The sequence below is a fragment of the Podarcis filfolensis genome (genome assembly GCF_964270895.1).
Source record: "Podarcis filfolensis genome assembly, chromosome: 8".
Taxonomy (NCBI): Eukaryota; Metazoa; Chordata; class Lepidosauria; order Squamata; family Lacertidae; genus Podarcis; species Podarcis filfolensis.
The window spans coordinates 65,924,909-65,945,733 of NC_139611.1; the positions used below are offsets into that span (position 1 = coordinate 65,924,909).

Below are 20,825 nucleotides of genomic sequence, written 5' to 3' on the forward strand. Positions count from 1 at the left end.
ATCACGTCAGTTTATCTAGTCTTTTGTGTTTGCCTAATTGAAGTGTGCAGTTTCTTTAGCTTACCAATTGTGGGAAGTGAACTTGAGATTTTGTTCTTTGCACACACCAGTGAGTTGCTGATTATGTGATCACATACCTTACATCCTGTATTGGATCACGTATGGCATTTATACCCCACCCTTTAGCCAAAAACTCAGAGCAAAAATCAGTACTAAGATTATCCCTCAGGCTCACAAGTTAAAAAGGCTTGACATTTTGAGGAAAGAGGGTCGAGATAGCAAGCTCCATCACAAGCTCTTGTAAGTTCTTACAATGAAGCTCTATACTGTATCTTTTCCTGCAAATTCTGGTACCTCCTGCACAGATCTTATTCAAAGTAGACTGCAACTGTAGCTTGCTGTTCGCATCCTTCCCATGTAATTCCTGTGCCTATCAAATAACATAGTCTGTAATTATGACAGCAAATTTCTGGAAGTTTAGTGATCAGCTTAAGGTGATACAGTTCTCCCATGTTATCTGTACAACGGTCCTGTGACTAGGCATTTGGTTAGCCAAAGATCACCCAGTTTGTCCTCTGAAAGAAACCCAGGCCTCTTTGTCCAACATGTTAAGCAATTGCATGTAGACTTCCATGTTCAGCCAGTCCTAGTGCACTCTGGAATTTGGTTTTAGGTAAATTGCAGGTGATGGTTACTCTCCAGTTACGAAGAAGCTAAAGCTTGAAAATTTTACAACAGGTTCCAGGTAGCACTAAAAATGGTGTGCAAAACTTAAAAAACAGCACCATGTGACCATTGAAAATATATTTTTAGTGCATTGTGATTGTTCAGCCTGACCTTTAACTAATCAAACAATCCATCTTTACTGGCCAGTACATGTATTCTGTGCATTGCAAAACTTTGCTTCCTGTAATTAGGTGACTCATGCTGCTGCCCTCCCAAATTACCTGTTCAAACAGCAACTGCAGCAAGCATGGGATAAGCTGAAACTGGAACAGCATCTATTTTGCATGCAAAGGTCCTAGCTTCAGTCACTAGCATATCCAGGTAGGGCAGGGAAAGTAACCTTGGAGAGCTGTTGACAGTCAATGCAAGCTAGATTGACTGATGGGTTTGATTCTAATGCAGCTTGTGAGAGACAGGAAAGCAAGTATACTCCTATAGTACACTTTCCCAAAACCCAAGGGCATCCACTGAAGAGTCCCAATGCAGAGGGGTTTTTGTGTGTGTGGGGGGTGTTCATTTCCTGGTTTTAAGGTTTATGTGGAAACTCACCTCTAAGCCCCTTTGTAGGACTATCTCTGTCCTTCCCTTGCTGGAAGAAAGCCCATGGCAAAATGAGTGGATGATTGACAAGACAGTGATTACTATGTTGGGTCCAGATGGACTCTCAACTATCAGCCCCAGCTAGCATGGGCAAGAGAAAAGTTGTATTCTAACACAATTTGGAGGATGGCAGATTCCCCACCCCTGTTGGGGAATCCTTCCTCCATGGCACCTGTGTTCTCTCCAGCTAAATTTCTCTTCAGAGGTAATTGGACTTACAGGCTTGTGCTATATACCTTTAGAACACATTTGAAACTCTCTTAAGAATTCTGGGCACTGTTGTTTAAGGGTTGTTTGGGAATTGTAGCTCTGTGAGGGGTAACCTATCTCACAGGGTTGTTTTGAGGATAAAATGGAAATTGGGTGAGCCATGTGCCTTGGGTGAGCCTTCAGCTTCTTTGAAGATATAGTAGTAAAGGATATAGTAGTAAAAGCAATACTACCAATAAAAGTAATGATCAGAGTTTTGTTGCGCTCCACACAGCCTAACCCGAGGCACGTTTACGCCCAAGTCCCCCATGTGTCCACTTCTCTAGTTACAAACTATAGAAATGATCCCTGAAAGTATAGTCTTAAGTCCCCCATGTGTCCATTCGGGCTTATTCCCAAGTAAACGTGTGCAGGACTGCAGCTAAACATACAGTCAAATTCTAGGTACTCTGTAGTGTTCACTTACTCCCCCAGCTAAGTGTAACTAGGATCGTGGCCTGAAAAAGAGCCCACTTTATTAAGATCATTACGTGTGTACGTGTATTCAGGCTTCAGCCAAATGATCAGTGATCCACCCTCTGAAGCGGCGTCCGGGCTTTACCTCTCCTATTTAACCTCAGTCTTGTTCGAATGGTTGGGGGATGGGATCTCCTTTCCCTGCTTTGCAGCGACCGATAGTTGGCGCTCCAGAGTAAATTTTCTCTGTTTCTCCTTGCCAGCCAATGGTATCTGCGCCGGGGCGCCTCAGTGCGCATGCTCGAACGGGATAAGGACGCCAGGGGAGGGAGGGAGGGGGCAAGGCAGAGGGAGTGCTTGTGGGGAAGAGGAACAGAAGACTTGTCGGACTTGGGAGTGGGGAAGCGAATATAAGGCAAGTAACGAGGTGAGTCTGCCGTCGCCGACAGCAGCAGCATGGCGGAACGGGGGTTGCCCGGGACGGTCGGTTGCGGTGGGGTGAGAAAGAGAACCAGCCCGGGTTTGGTGCGCTTCGCCCCCTTTGAATCTCGTCTTAAGTTCTGGAAAGGCCCGACCGGCCTCGTCCCCACGTGGCTTGAGAGCGGCGTGGCTGGTGTCTGAACGTTCTACGGATGGAACGCGAAGTTGCAGGCTCGCGTTCCAAAGCCGGGTGGCGAGTGCGCGCGCTCCCTCCTGGGAGAACGTTTCCTGGGAGAATGAGAAAGTCGGAGGTTCTCTCTCCCTCCCTCTCTCCTCGGGCGGCTTGCAACAGCGGGAAAGGAAGGGAGCGTCAGCGCGGGAAATTCAAATCCAGGCAGCTTCCTTGAGAGTTGCGGGAAAGGGAAATAGAAGGGGAGTTGGCGCGGGGGTGGGGTGGGGGCACGGCGGTAGAACATGATAGAGGAGCGTAAAATGATCCGCGGGTGGAGAAAGCGGGCAGAGGTGTTTTTCTCCCTGGTAGTAATGGGACCGGAGGCCATCCCATAAACAGGAAGGTGGGTGCGTGGGTGGGAGATTCGGTACAGCTGGATTTCTTGCACTGGCATCTGGTGGTGGAACTGAGTAGTTGAATCTGGCCCGAAGGCGCTTTCTTCACGTGTCATGTGTCAGTCAGAATAGATAATACTCAGACTGCATTCACCCAGTTCCCAGGTGCATTTTACTTTTCCTTATCAAATATACCTTACAGTTCTTTCTTTTTTGACCAAGTAAGTCCAGGGAGCCTTCTCACAAACACAACCTAACATTGTTTGAACAACAGGATGCTTCACTGATACATTTTAGTAGTTGCAATATAATGATAATGTTTTAAATTTATTTTCTAGTTTATAAACCAGTTTTCTACTGTCTCTCTTTTTAAAAAAGTGTATAAGGGTGTTGGGTGTTCAAAGCACTTCACTTCTGGTTTCTCTGTAATCCTCTCAACAACCCTGTTAGGTAGGCCAGTATGGATTTCCCTGTTTTGTAGTCCAGGGATCTGTGGCTGAGAGGGATTAGTGAGGTATCTTGGTCTCTTTGGTTGCTGCAGAGAGAGAGAAAATGAACTCTCTCTCTCTCTCTCTCTCTCTCTCTCTCTCTCTCTCTGTGTGTGTGTGTGTGTGTGTCTTTTCTGATCTGAAGCTTGGCTTCTTAGCTGCCTTTTGCCTTTCAGCACAACTGGTTTATTTTGCAGTCAGGGCTCATCTTTGTTTGCAGACAGCCTCTCATGCCCTCAGCTGTGCAACAGGTGGAACTATTGAACAGGTGTGGTGTTCATTGGCAGAGAAGTGGAATGCAGTTGTGCAAGGTCCTTTCCAACTCTACATTTCTGCGATTCTAATTGCTGTGTGAGCATCTACTGCAGGGTTGTTGTTGTTGTGTTGTTGGTTTTTTTTTTTTAAAAAATAGTGACAAGCCACCCAGCTGTCCTCCGCATGCCCCTTGATATTCCCTTCGCAGAACTACAGTTCTCAAGAGTTCACCGGGAAGAGGGATTTATTGTTAAACCACTCTAAGAATTGTAGGTCTATGTGTGCGGTGGGTGATGTGAGCCACAGAGTCTAGGGCTTGCCGATCGCAAGGTTGGTGGTTCGAATCCCTGCGACGTGGTGAGCTCCTGTTGCTCAGTCCCTGCTCCTGCCAACCTAGCAGTTTGAAAGCACATCAAAGTGCAAGTAGATAAATAGGTACCGTTCTGGCAGGAAGGTAAATGGCATTTCCGTGCGCTGCTCTGGTATCGCCAGAAGCGGCTTGGTCATGCTGGCCACATGACCCGGAAAAACTGTCTGCGGACAAATGTCGGCTCCCTCGGCCAGTAAAGCGAGATGAGCGCTGCAACCCCAGAGTCGTTCGCGACTGGACTTAATTTTCAGGGGTCCTTTACCTTTTTATGTGTGTGTTTGTATGTCCTAACAGCTCTCAGCACCCATAACAGACTGCAGTTCCCAGAATTCTTTGGGGGAAACCATGACTGTTTAAAGTGGTATGATACTGCTTTAAATGTTTAGTGCAGATGGACAATTAGCTCTGGTAGAAGACAGCTTCCAGTCCATAGCAATTGTCATGGATGTTTTAGCTGAGATTCCTGCATTGCAGGGGGTTGGACTAGATGACCCTCAGGGTCCGTTCCAACTCTACAATTCTATGATGAGTAAGTGCCCAGCTTTTGTTCTCATGTTCTGCTTATAGGCTTTCCATTGGCATCTGGTTGGCCCCTTAGGGCAGCCTTTCTCAACCTGTGGGTCCCCAGATGTTGTTGAACTACAACTCCCATCACCCCTAGCTAGCAAGGCCAGAGGTTGGAATACATAGACCTTTGATCTTATCTCAGGGGGGTCTTACTATGGTCAGTTAAGAATCATAGCTCAGTAGTAATGTACATGCTTTGTATGTTAAAGATCCCATATTCAGTCATTGGTATCCATAGTTAAAAGAGCTAGGTAGTACTAAATGATGGAAAATACAACTTGAGACCCTGGAAAGCTGCTGCCAATCAAAGTCTTTATACCTAGTCTCACTAGCTGTGTCTATTCCTATTGTTGTTGGTTATTTATTACTTTTTCCATGCTGATTAACAGCATCAGGGCGCCCTGGAGAATGGGCCAGCTTTTTGAGATCTTTTCCCCATTCTTTGAAGACTGTACACGCTTCCTCACTTGTGTAGAAACACACAAAATTACACCCCAAAAGGCTAAAAAGGCAGCAGGGTATAGTCCTGTCTCAATGGAACCTTCCAGCTATTCTCTTTATATGGGATATTGCACTGGGAAGGGATTTAGAAGGCGCATCATACCAGGGAAATACATGTACGATACTGTACAGATGCAAACTTGATTTATTAGTCATTGGCCACTTCCCAGGGTGTTTCTGGGAATTGTAGTTTTGTGAGACTAGGAGCTAGGAATCCCAAATAAAGAATTCTCAGCAGTGGCATGAGTTTCCTGGAAAATTTTGAATTGGAAAGTTTTCTGGAAATGTCTCCTGTGCAAATTAACCTAATTTGCATTGGAACATTTTCAGTTTGCATTGTATTTTTTTGTGATGCCTCTAGGGTGATAGCATGTTTATTTTACTTGTATTTACCGTATTTTTCGCACCATAGGGCGCACCGGACCATAGGGCGCACCCATTTTTTAGGGGGGGAAATCAAGAAAAAAAATCCCCCCCCAGCCCCAAAGAGCAGCGTACAGACTGCGCACAACCTCTCCCTGCCGGAGGGGTTGTGCGCAGCTATGGCACAAGCCAAGGCAGCGAGCAGGATGGATCCCGCTCGCTGTTTTGGCTTCCCCTTTAGCCCCGTGCAGCCTCTCCTTGCCGGGAGACGCTGCACAGGGCTTTCCTGGCTTTACTGGGAGGTGGGGGGATTCACCCACCTCCCGCAAAACCGGCAGAAGCCGCGCAACTCCTTTAAAGAGATCACGGCTTCTCCTGGCTTTTCTGGGAGGTGGGAGAAGGGACTGATGCGGCCAGTCAGTCCCTTCTCCCTCCTGTGGAAAAGCCCGCAAGAGCGCACGGAACTTGTGTGCAGCTCTTGGGGGCTTTTCCCGCCTGCCTCCCCCCTGCATTCGCTCCATAGGACGCACACACATTTTCCCTTGCTTTTTAGGAGGGGAAAAGTGCGTCCTATGGTGCGAAAAATACGGTAGTAAGCAAAGCTAAAAACATTGAAACGGGGAAGCTTGCCTAGTCATTGTGCCTGCATTTGACATCCATTCATTGGTACTAATGAGCTTATGAAATGGGAAATTTCCCACGGAAAAATAAAGCACTGGAGAAATTCCTGTCCTGTGTTGTGGATTCTCACCAGTTCACAAGACGGCATTTCTCTGTGTTCTTTGGGGGCAGTCAGAGAAATTAAAGTGGCATAAAACTGCCCTAAATAGATTTGACCAAAGCCAAACATGAATCTAGTTTGTTTTCATGGTGCTAAAATAACCGTACCAGATTATGTGACATCTACTCTCCTGCAGAAATTGCGTTGAGGAATCTGTGTCCTTGACGTCCTGTGCAATGAATTGCAATGAATTACACACTTTTTTAGAAAAAACAAGTTTTGCCATGCCTGCTGAAGCCAAAGAGGCACATTCCCGTCGCAGCCAATAACAAGTCTTCAACATTGCATTACTGTTAAATTAAACAAGTGTATTCCATTTTATGTGATTTATCCTGCAAAGGAAGCAAAAGCTGTGCAAAGTGGCATGAGTTGCGTAACTCGCTGAGTGCAGAATCTGGGTTGGTGGTGGGACAGGGGGCTTGGTGTTAATACCAGTGAAGTTAATTTCCTGCATTGTGCAAAGTACGTCAAGTAAAATTCTTCTTTGCCAGAGCTGGCCTTTGTTCCCCTAATCCAGTTATTCACACATTACCCCTGTTCATTGGAGCTGGAAAAGTGTTCATTTAAGCATCTCCCAAAGTCAACCATGTATGATGCCTCGAAGCGTTTTCTGATCCTTCTTGTGTCCTTTTTTTTAAAAAAATGGCAATTTCCCCCTCACATCTTTTCTGATGCTGTGCTTTTCCAGGCCAAACCATGAGAGGATGGAACAGGTGGGCCTGGGGCCAGTGAGGCACTGTGTGTATAATGATAATGACACCCCCCCTCCAAATTTCTTTGGCCAGGCACCATGGCAAATGGCCTTGGGGAGATGTGGAACAATGGAGGGCTTTGACTTTTGAATTTGCTTTAGTTAGGCTCTGAAAGTTCGGCAGCCAAAATATTTTCATCGCTATTGAGGGACAGGTTCTCCCTTTCTGCATTGGCGTCATCTTCCTGGTCTCATTCAACACTTAAGGATCCTATTGACCCTCTTGCTGCAGCTGTAGAACATAAGGCAGGGATGGAGAGAACCTGTGGGCCCCAGATGTGGCCGGACTAAAACTCCCATCCTTCTTTATCATTGGCCACACTGAATGGGGGTCCAACCACATATGGAAGGCCCAGGTTCTCTTTCTGTGATCAGCCCCCCCCCCGGTAGCCAAATATATTTGGGGGTGGGGATTCAAAACACTTCAAGATGCCTCTTACAAACTTTCTTGGGACACATAACATATTGCTGAATATTTGTAGATGAACAGAGCAGTCTTCTATGGAAACAGAAAGGCAGATGTTTTCATTAGAGATTCACAGCTCTAGGAGCATTATGAAACACAAGGGCAGGGATCATACAAATAGAGCACAAAAATCGCTGTACCTAAAAAAAGGGAGTATTTGTTTTCAATTCAGAAAATGGCTTTGCGTGTTCCATTAAACTCACAGCTTCCCAGTTAAAATATAAGAAGCACTGTACTAAAAATATTACCTGTGAAAGAGAACTCAAGAATGCTCCTGTGAAGTAATCCTGCTTTGTGATTTGGACCATGGCAGCCTTTCATGTTCTGACTGGGGATTTCTTCCACTTCTCCCTCCCTAACAGCACTAAAAAAACATGCCAAGAAAACGGGTGCTGGAAAAAGATGACGCTGTCAAAGTGAAGCGGACTAAAGGTGAGGTTGCGTTCCGTTTTTCATTTAATTTGTATACTGCCATTCTATATTGCTTTACACAAGGTGGTTTGCAAGCCATAGAAACAACAAAATATATGACACAGCCTATGACAATCGGATGCAATGCAAATCATGGAAGTGTAGAGTTGGAAGAGACCCCAAGGCTTATTAGTCCAACCCCCTGCAATGCAGGAATTTCAACAGTGACAACCCCTGCTTCAAAATCTCAAAGGATGGAGAGTCCACAACCTCTCATGGGTGTCTGTTCCACTGTCGAACAGCTCTTACCTTCAGAAAGTTCTTCCTGATGTTTAGTCAGAATCTCCTTTCTTGTAACTTGAATCCATTGAGATCTCACCCAATAGTTTGTTAAGCTTTTTGAAATAAGTCCTAATAATAATGATGATGATGATGATGATAATAAATGACTACAGGCCACTCCCCATTTACTCATGTTCTGTTTGTGTGCAGTGCCGGGCACCTGGAAAGGGGGAGCACCTGGTGAACCAAACATGAGCCAGAGGGACGGTGGGGCTTGGTTGACCAGCTCACTAAGCATCCGGTTTGCGAGGAGACCCTCCCAGGAGCCTGAAGACGGCATCCTCTTTGGGCTCTGGGGAGGGTCTTTGCATGAGCGGAGGGTCAGCAGGGCTTCCTCATCTGATGCACAGGGTAGTGGCTGATGTTGCTGCGATACCTCGCATGTCAGCTGTTAAGTCGGGAGGCTAAGAAGCCCCACAAAGCTCCTCTGCCCCTCTGGTTCAGGAGGAGATCCTCACCAGAGTCTGAAGAGAACCTTTTCAGACTCTAATATGGGTCTGTTTCTGACCCAGGGGGGCTCTCCAGGGTGCTTGGCATTTTTGTGCAATTATGTGCATGGGGGCCTGGAACGTAACCCCCGCGTAAATGGGGAGTCCCCTGTCTTGGCCTGTCCACGCCAATCTGCTGAGAGCCTTCTCTGCCACCCACCCACTTTGTACTGTCGGAGGCTGCTGTGGGTTGCAACCGCTGTCACGTGCAATTCCTGTAGCCTTCAAAGCTCACGAAAGCATGTAACTGACACCAGTATGTGGAGGAGCCATGTTTGTTTAAGGCCCCATCAGCACCAGGACATGTTATGATGCAGTCATGCCTTCCCTGAAGGAATCCTGGGAAATGAAGTTTCCTAAGGGTGCTATTAGTTGTCTGTTGTCCTCTAGATGTTGGCTGCAGCTCCCAGCAGCTCTGGCTATTTACCATACTGGCTGGGGTTTGATGGGAGTTGGAGCCCAACATCAGGAGGGCCCTATGTTGGCTAGTCTCAGAACGGTTGGGTCCTGAGCCGAGAGCTTCCTGAATGGACTTGGGTGGTCATGTGATACTTCTTCTCTTGCCCCTGCACCATGTATTCCATTTCTGACTCCTCACGGTTCCTCTCCAGTCAGCCATCAGTCGCACCAGACGGAGCCCGGACTGGTTCTGACCTTGGGGCAGGGCGACCTTGGGCAATTGGGCCTCGGACCGGACGTCTTGGCGCGGAAGAGGCCTGCCCTGCTGCAGCTCCCCGAGAAGATCATCCAGGCTGAAGCGGGAGGGGTTCACACGGTGTGCCTCAGTGAAACAGGCCAAGTGAGTCTCATCGTGCCTTCGCCACCTGCGTCGTAACCATTTGCATTCCTTTAGTGGTGCTTGCAAACCCCCAAAGCATTGTATTGGGGGAAGCCCCAGGCCCAGAGGCCACAAAAGACCCTCTATGCCTCTGTCTTGCCCTTGTGAGACTCTTTAGGCCATGCCCCCTCCCCACACCCCTTTTTTTGTCCCTTCCTTGCACCCCAAGTCGTTTTCCCCAGCTGTAACTTGATTTTGAGCTCAGAAAAATGCCAGGATGGAGATGTGTGTAGAAACTAGCCTCATGGAGGGTGTGAAGCAAGACCTAGGGAAAGTGTCCGCCTGGGAACAGTCCCAAGGCCTGGAGTGATGCATGTGGTCCCTGGGCTTGAATTTCCCCACCCCTGTGCCAACGAGACAGGCAGTGGTGATGAAGACATGGTGGCGACCTACTTGTGAGTCCTGCCCCGCCAGCTGAAGACGAGCGGCTCAAGCTGCTTTGCAGATGCAGCAGGGTTCCCTGCTTCCTGCTGAAAGTTGTTCTCCGATTGCCACACTGTCTCAGCCCTCCATCTGAAATAACGGGCCCTTGGATTTCCTCTTGGCTTCCCTTTCCACAGTGTAGCCTTTTTTGACCAAAACTGTATTGGCAGCAAGCACCATAGATGGCTTTAAAATGGGGAATCTGCCTTATTCTGAGCCAGGCCATTGGTTCCTTTTGCTCAGTATTGTCAACACTGACTGACAGTGGCTTTCCAGGACTGCCTGGAGATGCCGGGGATTGAACCTGGCACCTTCTGCATGCAAGGCTGATGCTCTACTACTGAGCTATGGCCCTCCCTATAGACAGAGTCATGGAGAATGGCTGCTAGTCATGGTAGCTCTGAGTTACCAGTTGCTGGCCTTTAATCTCCTCCATGTGGGTTTTCCAGAGACATCTGCCACTGTGGAAATCAGGATGTGCCTGGGCTCGATCTGCCTTTGATCTGGCCCAGCAAGACAATTTCTTGCATTTTCTCCTGTTTTGCAGATTTACACTTTTGGTTGCAACGACGAGGGTGCCTTGGGGAGGGACACATCAGAGGAGGGGTCCGACTTTTTGCCGGGACTTGTTGATCTGAAGGAGAAGGTGGTGCAGGTTTCTGCTGGGGACAGCCACACGGCAGCACTGACAGACGACGGGCGTGTCTTCATCTGGGGAGCTTTCCGGGTATGTTGCCTGCCTTGCTTTGGAGGAATAAAGACTTATTCAGCCCTTCTGTTCTGGATTGCCAGCTAAACCTTTCTCTTTGTGCATCTGCCTCTACTCAGGATGAGAATGGAGTCATCGGTTTACTGGCTCCTTTGAAGGGCGGAGAGCAGTTGGAGTCTAGCAGTGGCAGTGCTGTTCCTGTGGAGCTGCAGTTGGATGTGCCAGTCGTTAAAATTGCCTCAGGTGAGTCACAGAGGCCTGGTTTGCATATCACACTAAACCATTTTTTTTAAGAGGGAGTTCTCCTTCAGGCAGTCAAACAAACCATGACCTGTTGCTCCAAAGCTTTTGTCTGCCAACTCTTCTTGCCCTATGCCTTGGTCAGTGTGTGAGATTCAAGTTCATAAGTTTATTGTTCTAGCCAAAGGCCATGACAAACTTGTATGAGGCAACAGTATTATTAAAATAATTCAGAACATACATCTATAATATAAAAATTTGTTGTATACTCTATATATATGACTGCCAAGTTCCTGAGCAATAAAACACAATTTCCCGTTTGCATCTCTGACAGCTTCTAATATTATTTTGCCTTTTAAAAAATCCCTAATTGCCTTAGGCATAATTTTCCTATCCGCTTTGCTTTGACTGTCAAACCAGCTAAGGTGTGTTGATTGTGTGTAGACTGGGGTGAGGTGGTCAAAGAAACCATGCTTAAGGATGAGTGCTGGGTTTGCACATAACACAAAGCCATAGGTAAAACAAGTCAAGGTTTGTAAGCCAACAGCAAAGAATGACTTCAGATTGAAGTTGGTTGGCAGTAAACAGACCATCGTTAAGTCGCTGGGCAGGGCTCACACATAACACTAAGGCATAGTTATATAAGCCCTGGTTTCGTGTGTGAACCAGGCCAGTGAGTGATGCACAGCAACCATTTCCCCTTATGCAAACTGGTGTGTTGACTTTCCAGTGTTGAATTTTTATTTCCTGTAAAGCTCCTGTATAGGAGACTGAAGCAGTTATCTCAAGTTGATAGCTTTGGGTGGTAGTAAAGAGGACATTTTCCTTGTTCTCCTGTGTTCCTCCTTGATGTAATTTCCTGTGCGGTCTCCCATAGGTGGGATGTCAGGTAGCTAATACAGCCGCAGAAGAATGTCCCAATCTGGCTGTTTTTCAGTCTCCCACCCAAGCCATCAAAACCATGCTTTGGAAACCTAATTGCTTGGTGTGGGATTAAAGAACCAACTCATCACAGATGGGGTAGTTTTATGCCACTGCTTTCGCTTCTCAGGGAGCCATCACTTGGCATTAGTGTCCATGGCGGGAGGACTTTACACCTGCGGTTGCGGAGACAACGGCCAACTGGGGCGAGTCCCCCAAGTCTTCACTGCCAGAGGAGGAAGAAAAGGATTGGGTGAGTTTATTGGCATTAGATTCATTCTGTTGCTTTGGAGTGGTCTGAGGGTGGTGGTGAACAGTGGTAAGGGTTTTCTGGAAAATCTTGAATCGGGAAAACTTTATAGATTCCATCCCGATTGGGGAAAAAAAATCTATGCAATTTAGGGAAAAAATAGAATTGGGAAAATGCCCAGTCTGTCCCCCCCCCCTCGAAATTTTCCTCTGAGAATTTGCATTGGAAAAAATTCTGATGCCCTAGAGCAGGGGTTATCAACATGGTGCCCTCCAGATTTTCCTAGACTCCAACTCCTGTCATCCATGACCATTGGACGAACTGACTGGAACTGATGGAAGTTGGAGTCCAACAGCCTCTGTAGGGCACTAGCCTGGCTGCCTCTGCTCTAGAGAGTGATCTAGTTTCGCACATGCATTTCACTTGTATTTCGGAACTCAAGCAAAACAGTTTGACAGTGCCAAGCTTGCCCAATAATACTGCATTTGCATTTTGAATCTGTTCATAGTTGTGAATGAACACGTGGAAAAACAAGGCGCTGGGACATTTCTTGCCCTGCGTCACTGGTGATGATGGGGTGGGGGGCATGTTGAGAGTGGATTGGGGCAGTGAGAGAGAGTGTTGAAGTAACAGTCATTAACTTTCAGCCAAAAGCGGAGTCCAGCTGGTGAGAGTCGTCTCCCCCTCTCTCACAATCTCCCCTCCCCCAGTCTCCTGGAATCAGAAGAGGCGTGAAGAGGGCGGAGAAGTTGGCTTCACACAGGCACAGTCTCAGGAGGGGACTTAGGCAGCTGTGGGAAGACAGGGGACCTTCAATCTCCACAACTGCTTCATGTGGGCAAGACTTGCCAGAGATGAGTTGCTGTGCTCATTTGGCCTGACACTCCTGTTTTTGCCAATAAAGAGTTACCGTATTTTTCCGTGTATAAGACGCCCTTGTGTATAAGACAACCCCTATTTTTTTAACCCAAAATTAAGAAATTAAGTTGTTTAGCTTTTTTGGGGGGTGGGGGAGGTGGCCAATTGCTCACCCGCCTGCCTGACACTACCAGTCGCTTGCCATAGCCACTGCCAATCTCACACCTCGCTGCAGCCGCCAATTGTCTGCCCACTCGCTGCCACCAACAGCCCACCCACCCACTTGCCAGAGCCGCCAATCACCTGCCGCCTCTCCACAGCTGCCAATCACCCGCCCCATCACCGCTGCCAATCTCCTGCTTGCTGCTGCCATTAATTGCACACCCCCCCCTCTGCTTTCAGTATCCATGTATAAGACGACACCCAATTTTTGCCTTTTTTTTAAAGCAAAAAGCATAGTTTTATCCACGAAAAAATATGGTAACTCCAACTTACTTGGTGTCATTTACTGCTGGCCTGCTCCTGTCACATCCTTGGCAAGAGTCTTTGGGGGCCAAGGTAGAGAGCTTTGGTCTTCTTCCCTGCCCCACTTTCCCCACACCTGCTTTAAAGGGAGGGGACCCAGGCAGGAGACCTTTGAGATTTCCCATAAGGGAGGCTACATTATATTCCAGAAGGAAGGCTTGGCTGCCCAGGGCATCTTTGTGCTGGATGGCTTCTTCCTTCCTTCTACCACCCCCCCCCCCAATTCCCCCTAAGCATTGCTTCTCCTGCCACTTCTCTTCCAGAACGCCTGCTGCTTCCACAAGCTGTTGCTATCAAGCAGAGAGGCTGCAAGACCAAGGGGCAGATCCGGGACGTCTTCTGCGGTTCTTACTCCACCATCGCCATCACCCAGGAGGGCCATGTCATTGGGTTTGGCCTCTCCAATTACTACCAGCTGGGTGAGTTGGCCACCTGTGTGCTGTCGTCCAGGCTCAGAAGGAGCCAAGCGGACTTGGTGGGAGCTGTTTTTCGAGGGTCTTCCAAAATGTGCCAAATTTGCGGGAGGGAAGGGGGGGTCGACTCGGTTGTCCCTCTTTTGCCAAGGGAAAAGGGAGCAGCTCCCAGCACCTGGATTGCACCACAGAGTAAGAACATGCAGCAACCTTTCCCAGAATCAATGTCCTCCATGGCAGATGCGGTGATGGCTGGTGCCCCTTGGGTGAGAAACTGGGTGACCAGCACACAGCTGGTGGAGGTCAATGGTGCCCTGTCCTGTGTGCCTTAATGGATCAGCCTCCGCTGCGTAGATCTGTATCCTGCAGGCCCTGTAGGGCTTTCCCCTTCTTCCTGTACTGTTTGCCCATTGCTGTTGCAGCAAATTTTTATCTCTCTATGCCCAGATTTGCTACTGCCCCCTCCCGCCTTCAGCCTGCCAAACAGGTGGTTGGTGGAAACGATGTCTCTCTTTGCTGGGGTCAGGGATGGGTTTGACTTTTCCTTCACCTGAGCAGAAAAAAAACACACTTTGAAAATGAAGATGCCCCTTCCTATGTGAGTACGGTTTGTCTCCTGCCCTCCCTCCCTTTCATAACCCGGAGAATCCGTAACGCTATGAAACACCTTAGCCTTAGAAAAAAAGGAAAGGGTTTTTGTGGTCCCCTCTTTTTTTTTTTTTAACAGAAGGGAGTACAAGCGACTCCCAGCTTACAAGGGGGTTACGTTCTGTGGATTGCACTTAAAGCCAAATTTTGTATAGTCAAAGCACATTGGGTGCAATGGCAGATATGGATTGCCAAACCTATATCCCCTGGATGCCTGCCCTCATTTTAATTAAAAAAAGATCAAACACCCGCCTTTTTGGCCCTTACAGAATGTGTCTGGATAGATTTTGTTGATTTTATTTATCTTTACATGAGCGATATACAATCCGCTCTCATGATTTTAAAACAGTTTTCTCTTCTCTACATTTAAAGAAAATTCATGTGCAGATTTCCATAGGTTTTCCCAGATATCCAGTGGGACTTTCCCCCCGGTTGTTGGACCCATTTCACAAAATAATAGTTGATTTGCTACAGTTCAGTTTCCTATGTGACAAAAAATGAATAGATTTTTGCTCTGGGGTTTCTGGCTTGAAACTTGCTTTTAACTTCTGTGTATGAAGTGACCAATCCCTTAGTTACAAGATCTTGAGCCCTGATTAGATTCTTCTTCCACATTTGGAAACCCATCCTCTCCCCCCCCCTTTTAATCCTGTGTAAAGGTTTAAAAATGATTCCAGAATGGATGGACTTGGGCCCAAGGCGCAATATTGATTTTCAAAGGGTTTTTCTCTTCCTGCTGGGCTGGAGACGGGTCTGCCCTTCTTCAGCCTCAGCTAAGAGAGAGACTTCAAAAGTGTCCATGTGTGCTGCTGCTATAGCCCTTGGGGACATAAGGTTGCCCACACCAGTCTCAGATCATTCTAGACTAACTTGGTGGCAACCTCTGTAAGCTTGGGGCTAAGACTATGTCAAGATGAGTTGAGATTTAAACCTCCAAAATGCCAGGTTGAATTTTTCAAGTCCTCTTTCTCTCCCATAACTAAACATTACACATTGTTAACTGGCTTGGGTTTTCTTGCTTATCTCCCAGGATCACAAGGAATTGACACCTACTATTCACCAAAGGTTCTGACGGCGTTCAAGAACTCCACCAGATCCTGGGTTGGGTTCTCAGCTGGGCAGCATCACACTGTGTGTCTGGACTCGGAAGGTGAGTGGCTGCTCTTTGATGGGCTGGAGGAGAGGAACATAATATGGGCATGGGGAAATTATGGCCCTCCAGAAGCTGTTGGACTACAGCACCCATCATCCCTGGCCACTCTGGCAGGGGATGATGGGAGTTGTAGTCCAACAACATCGGGAGGGCTGCAGGCTCCATGACTTCAAAGGAGCGGAGGCGACAGTACCAAGGAACATAAATGCCTTATACCAAGCAAGACCGCGGGTCCATCTAGCTCAGCAGTGTCTACACAGACTGGCAGTGGCTCTCCAGAGGTTTCAGACAAGCGAGTCTCTCCCAGCCCTTCCTGGGAATGAAACTGGGACCTTCTGCATGCATAGCAGTTGCTCTGCCACTGAGCCATGGCCCCAGGGCTGCTTTAGATGATTTGGTGAAATCGGGGTTGGATTTCTCAATACAGGACTCTTTTAATGCTGTAATTCTCCCCTCAGTCAGAAATATATTCATTTAAGACTTTCAAACCATCCACACTCAACACAGTCGAGTGGAAAGTAGTGTGCATGCAAAGGCGAAGGATCTTTTCCTGTTGCAATACAATGATAGCCAAGCAACACAATCCACAGGTTAATTCACATCCAAGCAGCCCCCTCCACATTGTCGTATGGTGCAGCGCAGATAGGTGAGGATCTGTGTGCAACTACAGTGGTACCTTGGGTTACAGACGCTTCAGGTTACAGACTCTGCTAACTCAGAAATAGTATCTCAGGTTAAGAACTTTGCTTCAAGATGAGAACAGAAATTGTGCTCCGGCGGCAGTGGGAGGCCCCATTGGCTAAAGTGGTGCTTCAGGTTAAGAACAGTTTCAGGTTAAGAACGGACCTCCAGAACGAATTAAGTTCTTAACCCGAGGTACCACTGTATTCATGGAATGTATGAAAGGGAACCAGGCCTTATCATGCCTGTCAGGTTAAGCAACCTCTCTCCAGTGACAAAATTGTAGAGTTGGAAGGGACACCATGGGGACATCTAGTCCAACCCCCTGCAATGCAGGAATCTCAACTAAGAGCCATCTGGCTTCTGCTTAAAAACCTCCAAGGAAGGAGAGACCTCCTGAGGGAGACAGTTGAACAGCTCTTCAGACGTTCAGAGAGGGCTGTGGCCCAAACAGCCTTCGTCCTCACGCAGTCTGGGTGATGGTCGGTCCCTCATTGATCCTAAGCCTGCCTGTAGCGCTCTTCACCAAATCTCTCCTAACAGAGCGACGTCTCTTCTCCCACCTTCCGCAGGAACCGTGTGCAGCCTGGGCAGAGCAGACTACGGCATGTTGGGCCTGGGAGAGGGAGCGTTGGACAAGAACGCCCCCACGGCTGTCCCTGGGCTGCCGAAAGTGTCATCGGTCGCCTGTGGGGAACGGGTTGGCTTTGCGGTTACGGAAGACGGTGAGTCTGAACCGGGCGCTGGGTTGGCAGGTGCGGAATCTGTGGCGCTGCAGGGAATGAAGCTACTAGTCAGTAGTAACTTGAATATACAGGTGGAGGGCATTCAGCTATGTTCTACTACGGGTAGACCCATTGAAATGACTTTCTGTCTTGCGGGGGGTAGGGTGGGATCCAATGGCAAGATGAGCAGCTTAGGATGTAGTGGTTCAGCTGATCTTAAGCCCCCAACACTGGCATCGCTTTCTCATTCTGGCTCAACTGGGATTCTGATGCCTGGACCCCATTCCTAAATATTTATAGTTTGAGACTTGTTCTTATATTTTGGCCTTGAACTTTCCAGTTTCTGAGCTTTGGTTTTTCCCTAAAAGCAAGAATTTTTGGTCTTCTGATAATTTAATTCATGAGGTCTAGAAACTTAAACTGAATATTGCATCTCTGCATGCTGTGAATAATATGCAATGGTTATGTGAGAAGCCCTGGCATGCATTGCCCAGCCAGCTTCGGGCACAACTGCTTAGGGCTCTTTTTCACTGTCCTACTTTCCCTGTCTTCTATAGGCCGCGCATTTGCCTGGGGCATGGGGTCTAATCTCCAGCTTGCCACTGGGGACGAAGAGGATGCCTGGAGCCCCGTTCAGATGTCTGGCCAGCAGCTGGAGAATCGCAGCGTTCTCTCGGTGACCGGCGGAGGGCAGCACACCGTCCTCCTCGTCAAGGAGCGGCAGAGTTGACAAACTGTTCCTGCAGCCCCGGAGAGAACCCTCCAGGGGGCAGCACTTTCTTGAGTCTTTGGGACGGGGCTCCTGCCGAAAACTTTCTGATATTTCTCTAGGGAGAAAAATTAGCCAATATAAAATAATTCCCTTAAGATGTTGGTATTTGTTTAAAAAATGGCTTCCCTCACTGCTCTCAAAGCTATTGATAGTCAGGACAAGGTCTTATTTAAAAAAAAATAAAAATAAACAAGACAAGGGATAGCATTTGGCTTTGGAAACACATAGTGCTTTTGTTCCCTCTCCGCTATCTGATTTGCCCTGCTTCTGAAATCTGCACAAGTTGTCCTGGTTTCGCCATCAAACCCGGGGCTTTCATCTCCTAGACTCTTCCCTTGCCTGCCACTGCCCCCCCCCCCCAGTTTTTAATGGCTCACCTCAGAAATCACCATTTTCTCAGTTTTGGCATTCAGTCCCTCTTTGGTCCTGGGAGATGGATTAACTTGTACACCCATCGAAAGCAGCCTTACCAAACCTGGTGCCCTCTGCAAGCTATGGACTCCAGCTCCCATCAGTCCCAAACCAGTGTGGTCAGGGATGATGGGAGTTGTAGTCTAGGGACACCTGGCAGGTACCAGTTTGGAGAAGGCTGTTTTTAAGTGGGGGATTGCCTTTTCTTTAATCTAGGTGTAGTTTCAAGCTTCTGCCGCCACCTTCCTGGCCGAGGCAAGGCGGGCAGTTAGAAGCAGAGATGGTTCTTGAGGGTGACCCTGGTTCCTTATTTATACACATGGACGTCTTAAAGAGTTCTCTGGCAGCTGAGAACTCCGCTGCGGAGTGACTCCGTAGCACAGGGATGGGGAATGTGTAGCCCTCCCAATGTGGTTGGATTCCCAGCTCCTATCAGCCCCAGCTGACATGGCCAACAGTCAGGGATGATGGGAGTTGTAGTCCAATATCTGCAGGGTCAGAGGTTATCCATGCCTGCCACAGCCCCAAAGAACCATTGCCTGTCCTTTCAAGAGCTCCAGAGTCTTTGAGTGCAGCTTCTCCCATCTGGATGACTGTGTGACGGTTCAGGGAAGTTGCCTGTGCTCAAATGTTTTCCCTGATTCAGAATTCTTGAGGTAGAGGCATCAGTTCTATTATTTTGGATATATCCTGTAGACGGCTGTCTATTTAAAGCTGTGTCTGTAATCCTGGGAGGTTGCAAGGGAGCTGTTGCCCTGACTCTCCATCTTGGTACCCGTATTTAGTTTCTACCTGCATCAGCCGCAGGAAGCCTGTATCGCTCCAGGTGCTAGACTCCAACTCCCATCAGCCCCAGCCTGTATGGCCAACAGCCAGGGATGATGGGAGTTGGAGTCCAACAACATTGGAGGGCCACACCCTGTGCTGAGTGTTGGCTCTGCGGGGCAGATATAGGCTTGGGTAAAGCCGGTGGAGGAAAAATAGCTGAATTGTACCGACGCACAGATCGTGTGTGGTAATCCAACTGGGATAGAAACTTTGTGTGTCAATCTCTTCTGCCCACTTTCTTGCTCTTGTCTCCTTCAACCACGTTTTGAAGATCTTGCCAGCCCTACAATGGGCTGTGTTTGGGAAAATGCCGAGTTGTTGGCAATATGTGGGCGCCCTGAGTATTTTTATTTTGTTTTTATTTTGTTTTTAGGAAGCAAGGGAAGCAAAAAGTGATTTTTATTTTTTTGCAGGAGAGATGTGAATCTGTAAAAATTCTAACATTTGAAATAAATTGAGTTTTGATAACTCTTGAGTGTGCACATCTTCTGCAGGGCCGTTGATTCTGTTTTTGTCGCCTGCATTTTTATTGCTTATTATACACCATCCCTAGGACCAATTTAAAGTTTAGGGGCGTGCAGCTTGCAAACGCAGCAAAAAATGGGATGCTTACTCAAGTCAGCTTCAGAATAGGTGATTGTCGTATTGAAAATACTAATAAGCTGCCTTTTCAGGTAAGCCTCAAGGCTGTTTCTAGCAGCATGTAAAACATAATTCAAAACCAAAAAGATGCAATAATAATAGTAACCAGAAATAACATCGGAGTGACACTATGTGCAATAAAAAATAATAATCTAAAAATGGTTGTCCCGTGTAGACAAAAGCAGGGATCAGCCAGCCGTGAGATGCTTCAGCCCAAAATAAAACGAGCTGTGCAGAAAAAAAAAGATTGTTACTTTTGGAAGAGCTATAATTCTCAGTTACCTGTGAAGAGAAACGGATTGCTAAACCACTCAAAGAATTGTAGCTCTGAGGGCAATAGGTGTCTCCAAGCAGATTTCTGTAGCCTTAACTAACTACATTTCCCAGAATTCTTTGAGGGAAACCATGACTTCTCAAGGTGGTTCTGCCGTGCCTTAAATGTATGGTGTGAATGAGGCCCTGAAATCTTGAGCAAAATCTGGGGATATGGTATAGTATTTCTTCCTCTACACCTGCATCCTATACCAGACTGATGGTATGTATGTATATACAAGTAACATCCATGTCAGCCTTTCCCAACCTGGAGCTCTCCAGATATTGCTGGACCACAAATCCCATTGGCCATATCATCTGGGGCTGCTGGGACTTAAAACATGTGAAAGGTGCTGGGCTTTAGGAAGGCCGGTCCACACTATAAATCAGGGTTTCCCAACCTTGGGTCTCCAGCTGTTTTTGTACTACAACTCCCATCATGCCTAGCTAGCAGGACCAGTGGTCAGGGATGATGGGAATTGTAGTCCAAAAACAGCTGGAGGCCCAGGGTTGGGAAACTGCTATAAATGGTCAGTGTATTCGCTCATTAGGAAGGAGGTGCTCTCCTGTGCATAGTGGGACTGAATAGTGACAGGCCCAGTACACCTAAAAGAAAGGACAGAGGAAGATTTCATCTTATCTGGTCAGTCCTAGTATTGTCTGTAGGGAAGCTCTGACACTAAGGGGCCAGATCTGGCCCAGGAAGGGTCTCCG

At 47.6% G+C, this 20,825-nt stretch overlaps 1 protein-coding gene across 1 annotated transcript; it reads left to right on the forward strand.

The window, feature by feature from the left end:
• The first annotated feature begins 2,314 nt into the window (after window positions 1–2,314).
• RCC1 (regulator of chromosome condensation 1) lies at window positions 2,315–19,625 on the forward strand. Its single transcript, XM_083627591.1, has 10 exons — window positions 2,315–2,419; window positions 7,884–7,953; window positions 9,374–9,561; window positions 10,571–10,750; window positions 10,852–10,975; window positions 12,024–12,146; window positions 13,790–13,945; window positions 15,618–15,737; window positions 16,994–17,146; window positions 17,704–19,625. Exons 2-10 carry the CDS (start codon window positions 7,896–7,898, stop codon window positions 17,874–17,876), a joined length of 1,275 nt encoding a protein of 424 aa, XP_083483717.1. The 5' UTR covers window positions 2,315–2,419; window positions 7,884–7,895; the 3' UTR covers window positions 17,877–19,625.
• Window positions 19,626–20,825: the final 1,200 nt, after the last annotated feature.

What these genes read in the sequence shown, in the direction of transcription:
- RCC1 (XM_083627591.1), top strand. Translation starts at nt 7,896, where the DNA reads ATGCCAAGAAAACGGGTGCTGGAAAAAGATGACGCTGTCAAAGTGAAG. An exon ending in AGGAGGAAGAAAAGGATTGG is followed by an intron (nt 12,147 to 13,789) that starts GTGAGTTTATTG and finishes CTTCTCTTCCAG; the next exon opens with AACGCCTGCTGCTTCCACAA. An exon ending in CTTTGCGGTTACGGAAGACG is followed by an intron (nt 17,147 to 17,703) that starts GTGAGTCTGAAC and finishes TGTCTTCTATAG; the next exon opens with GCCGCGCATTTGCCTGGGGC.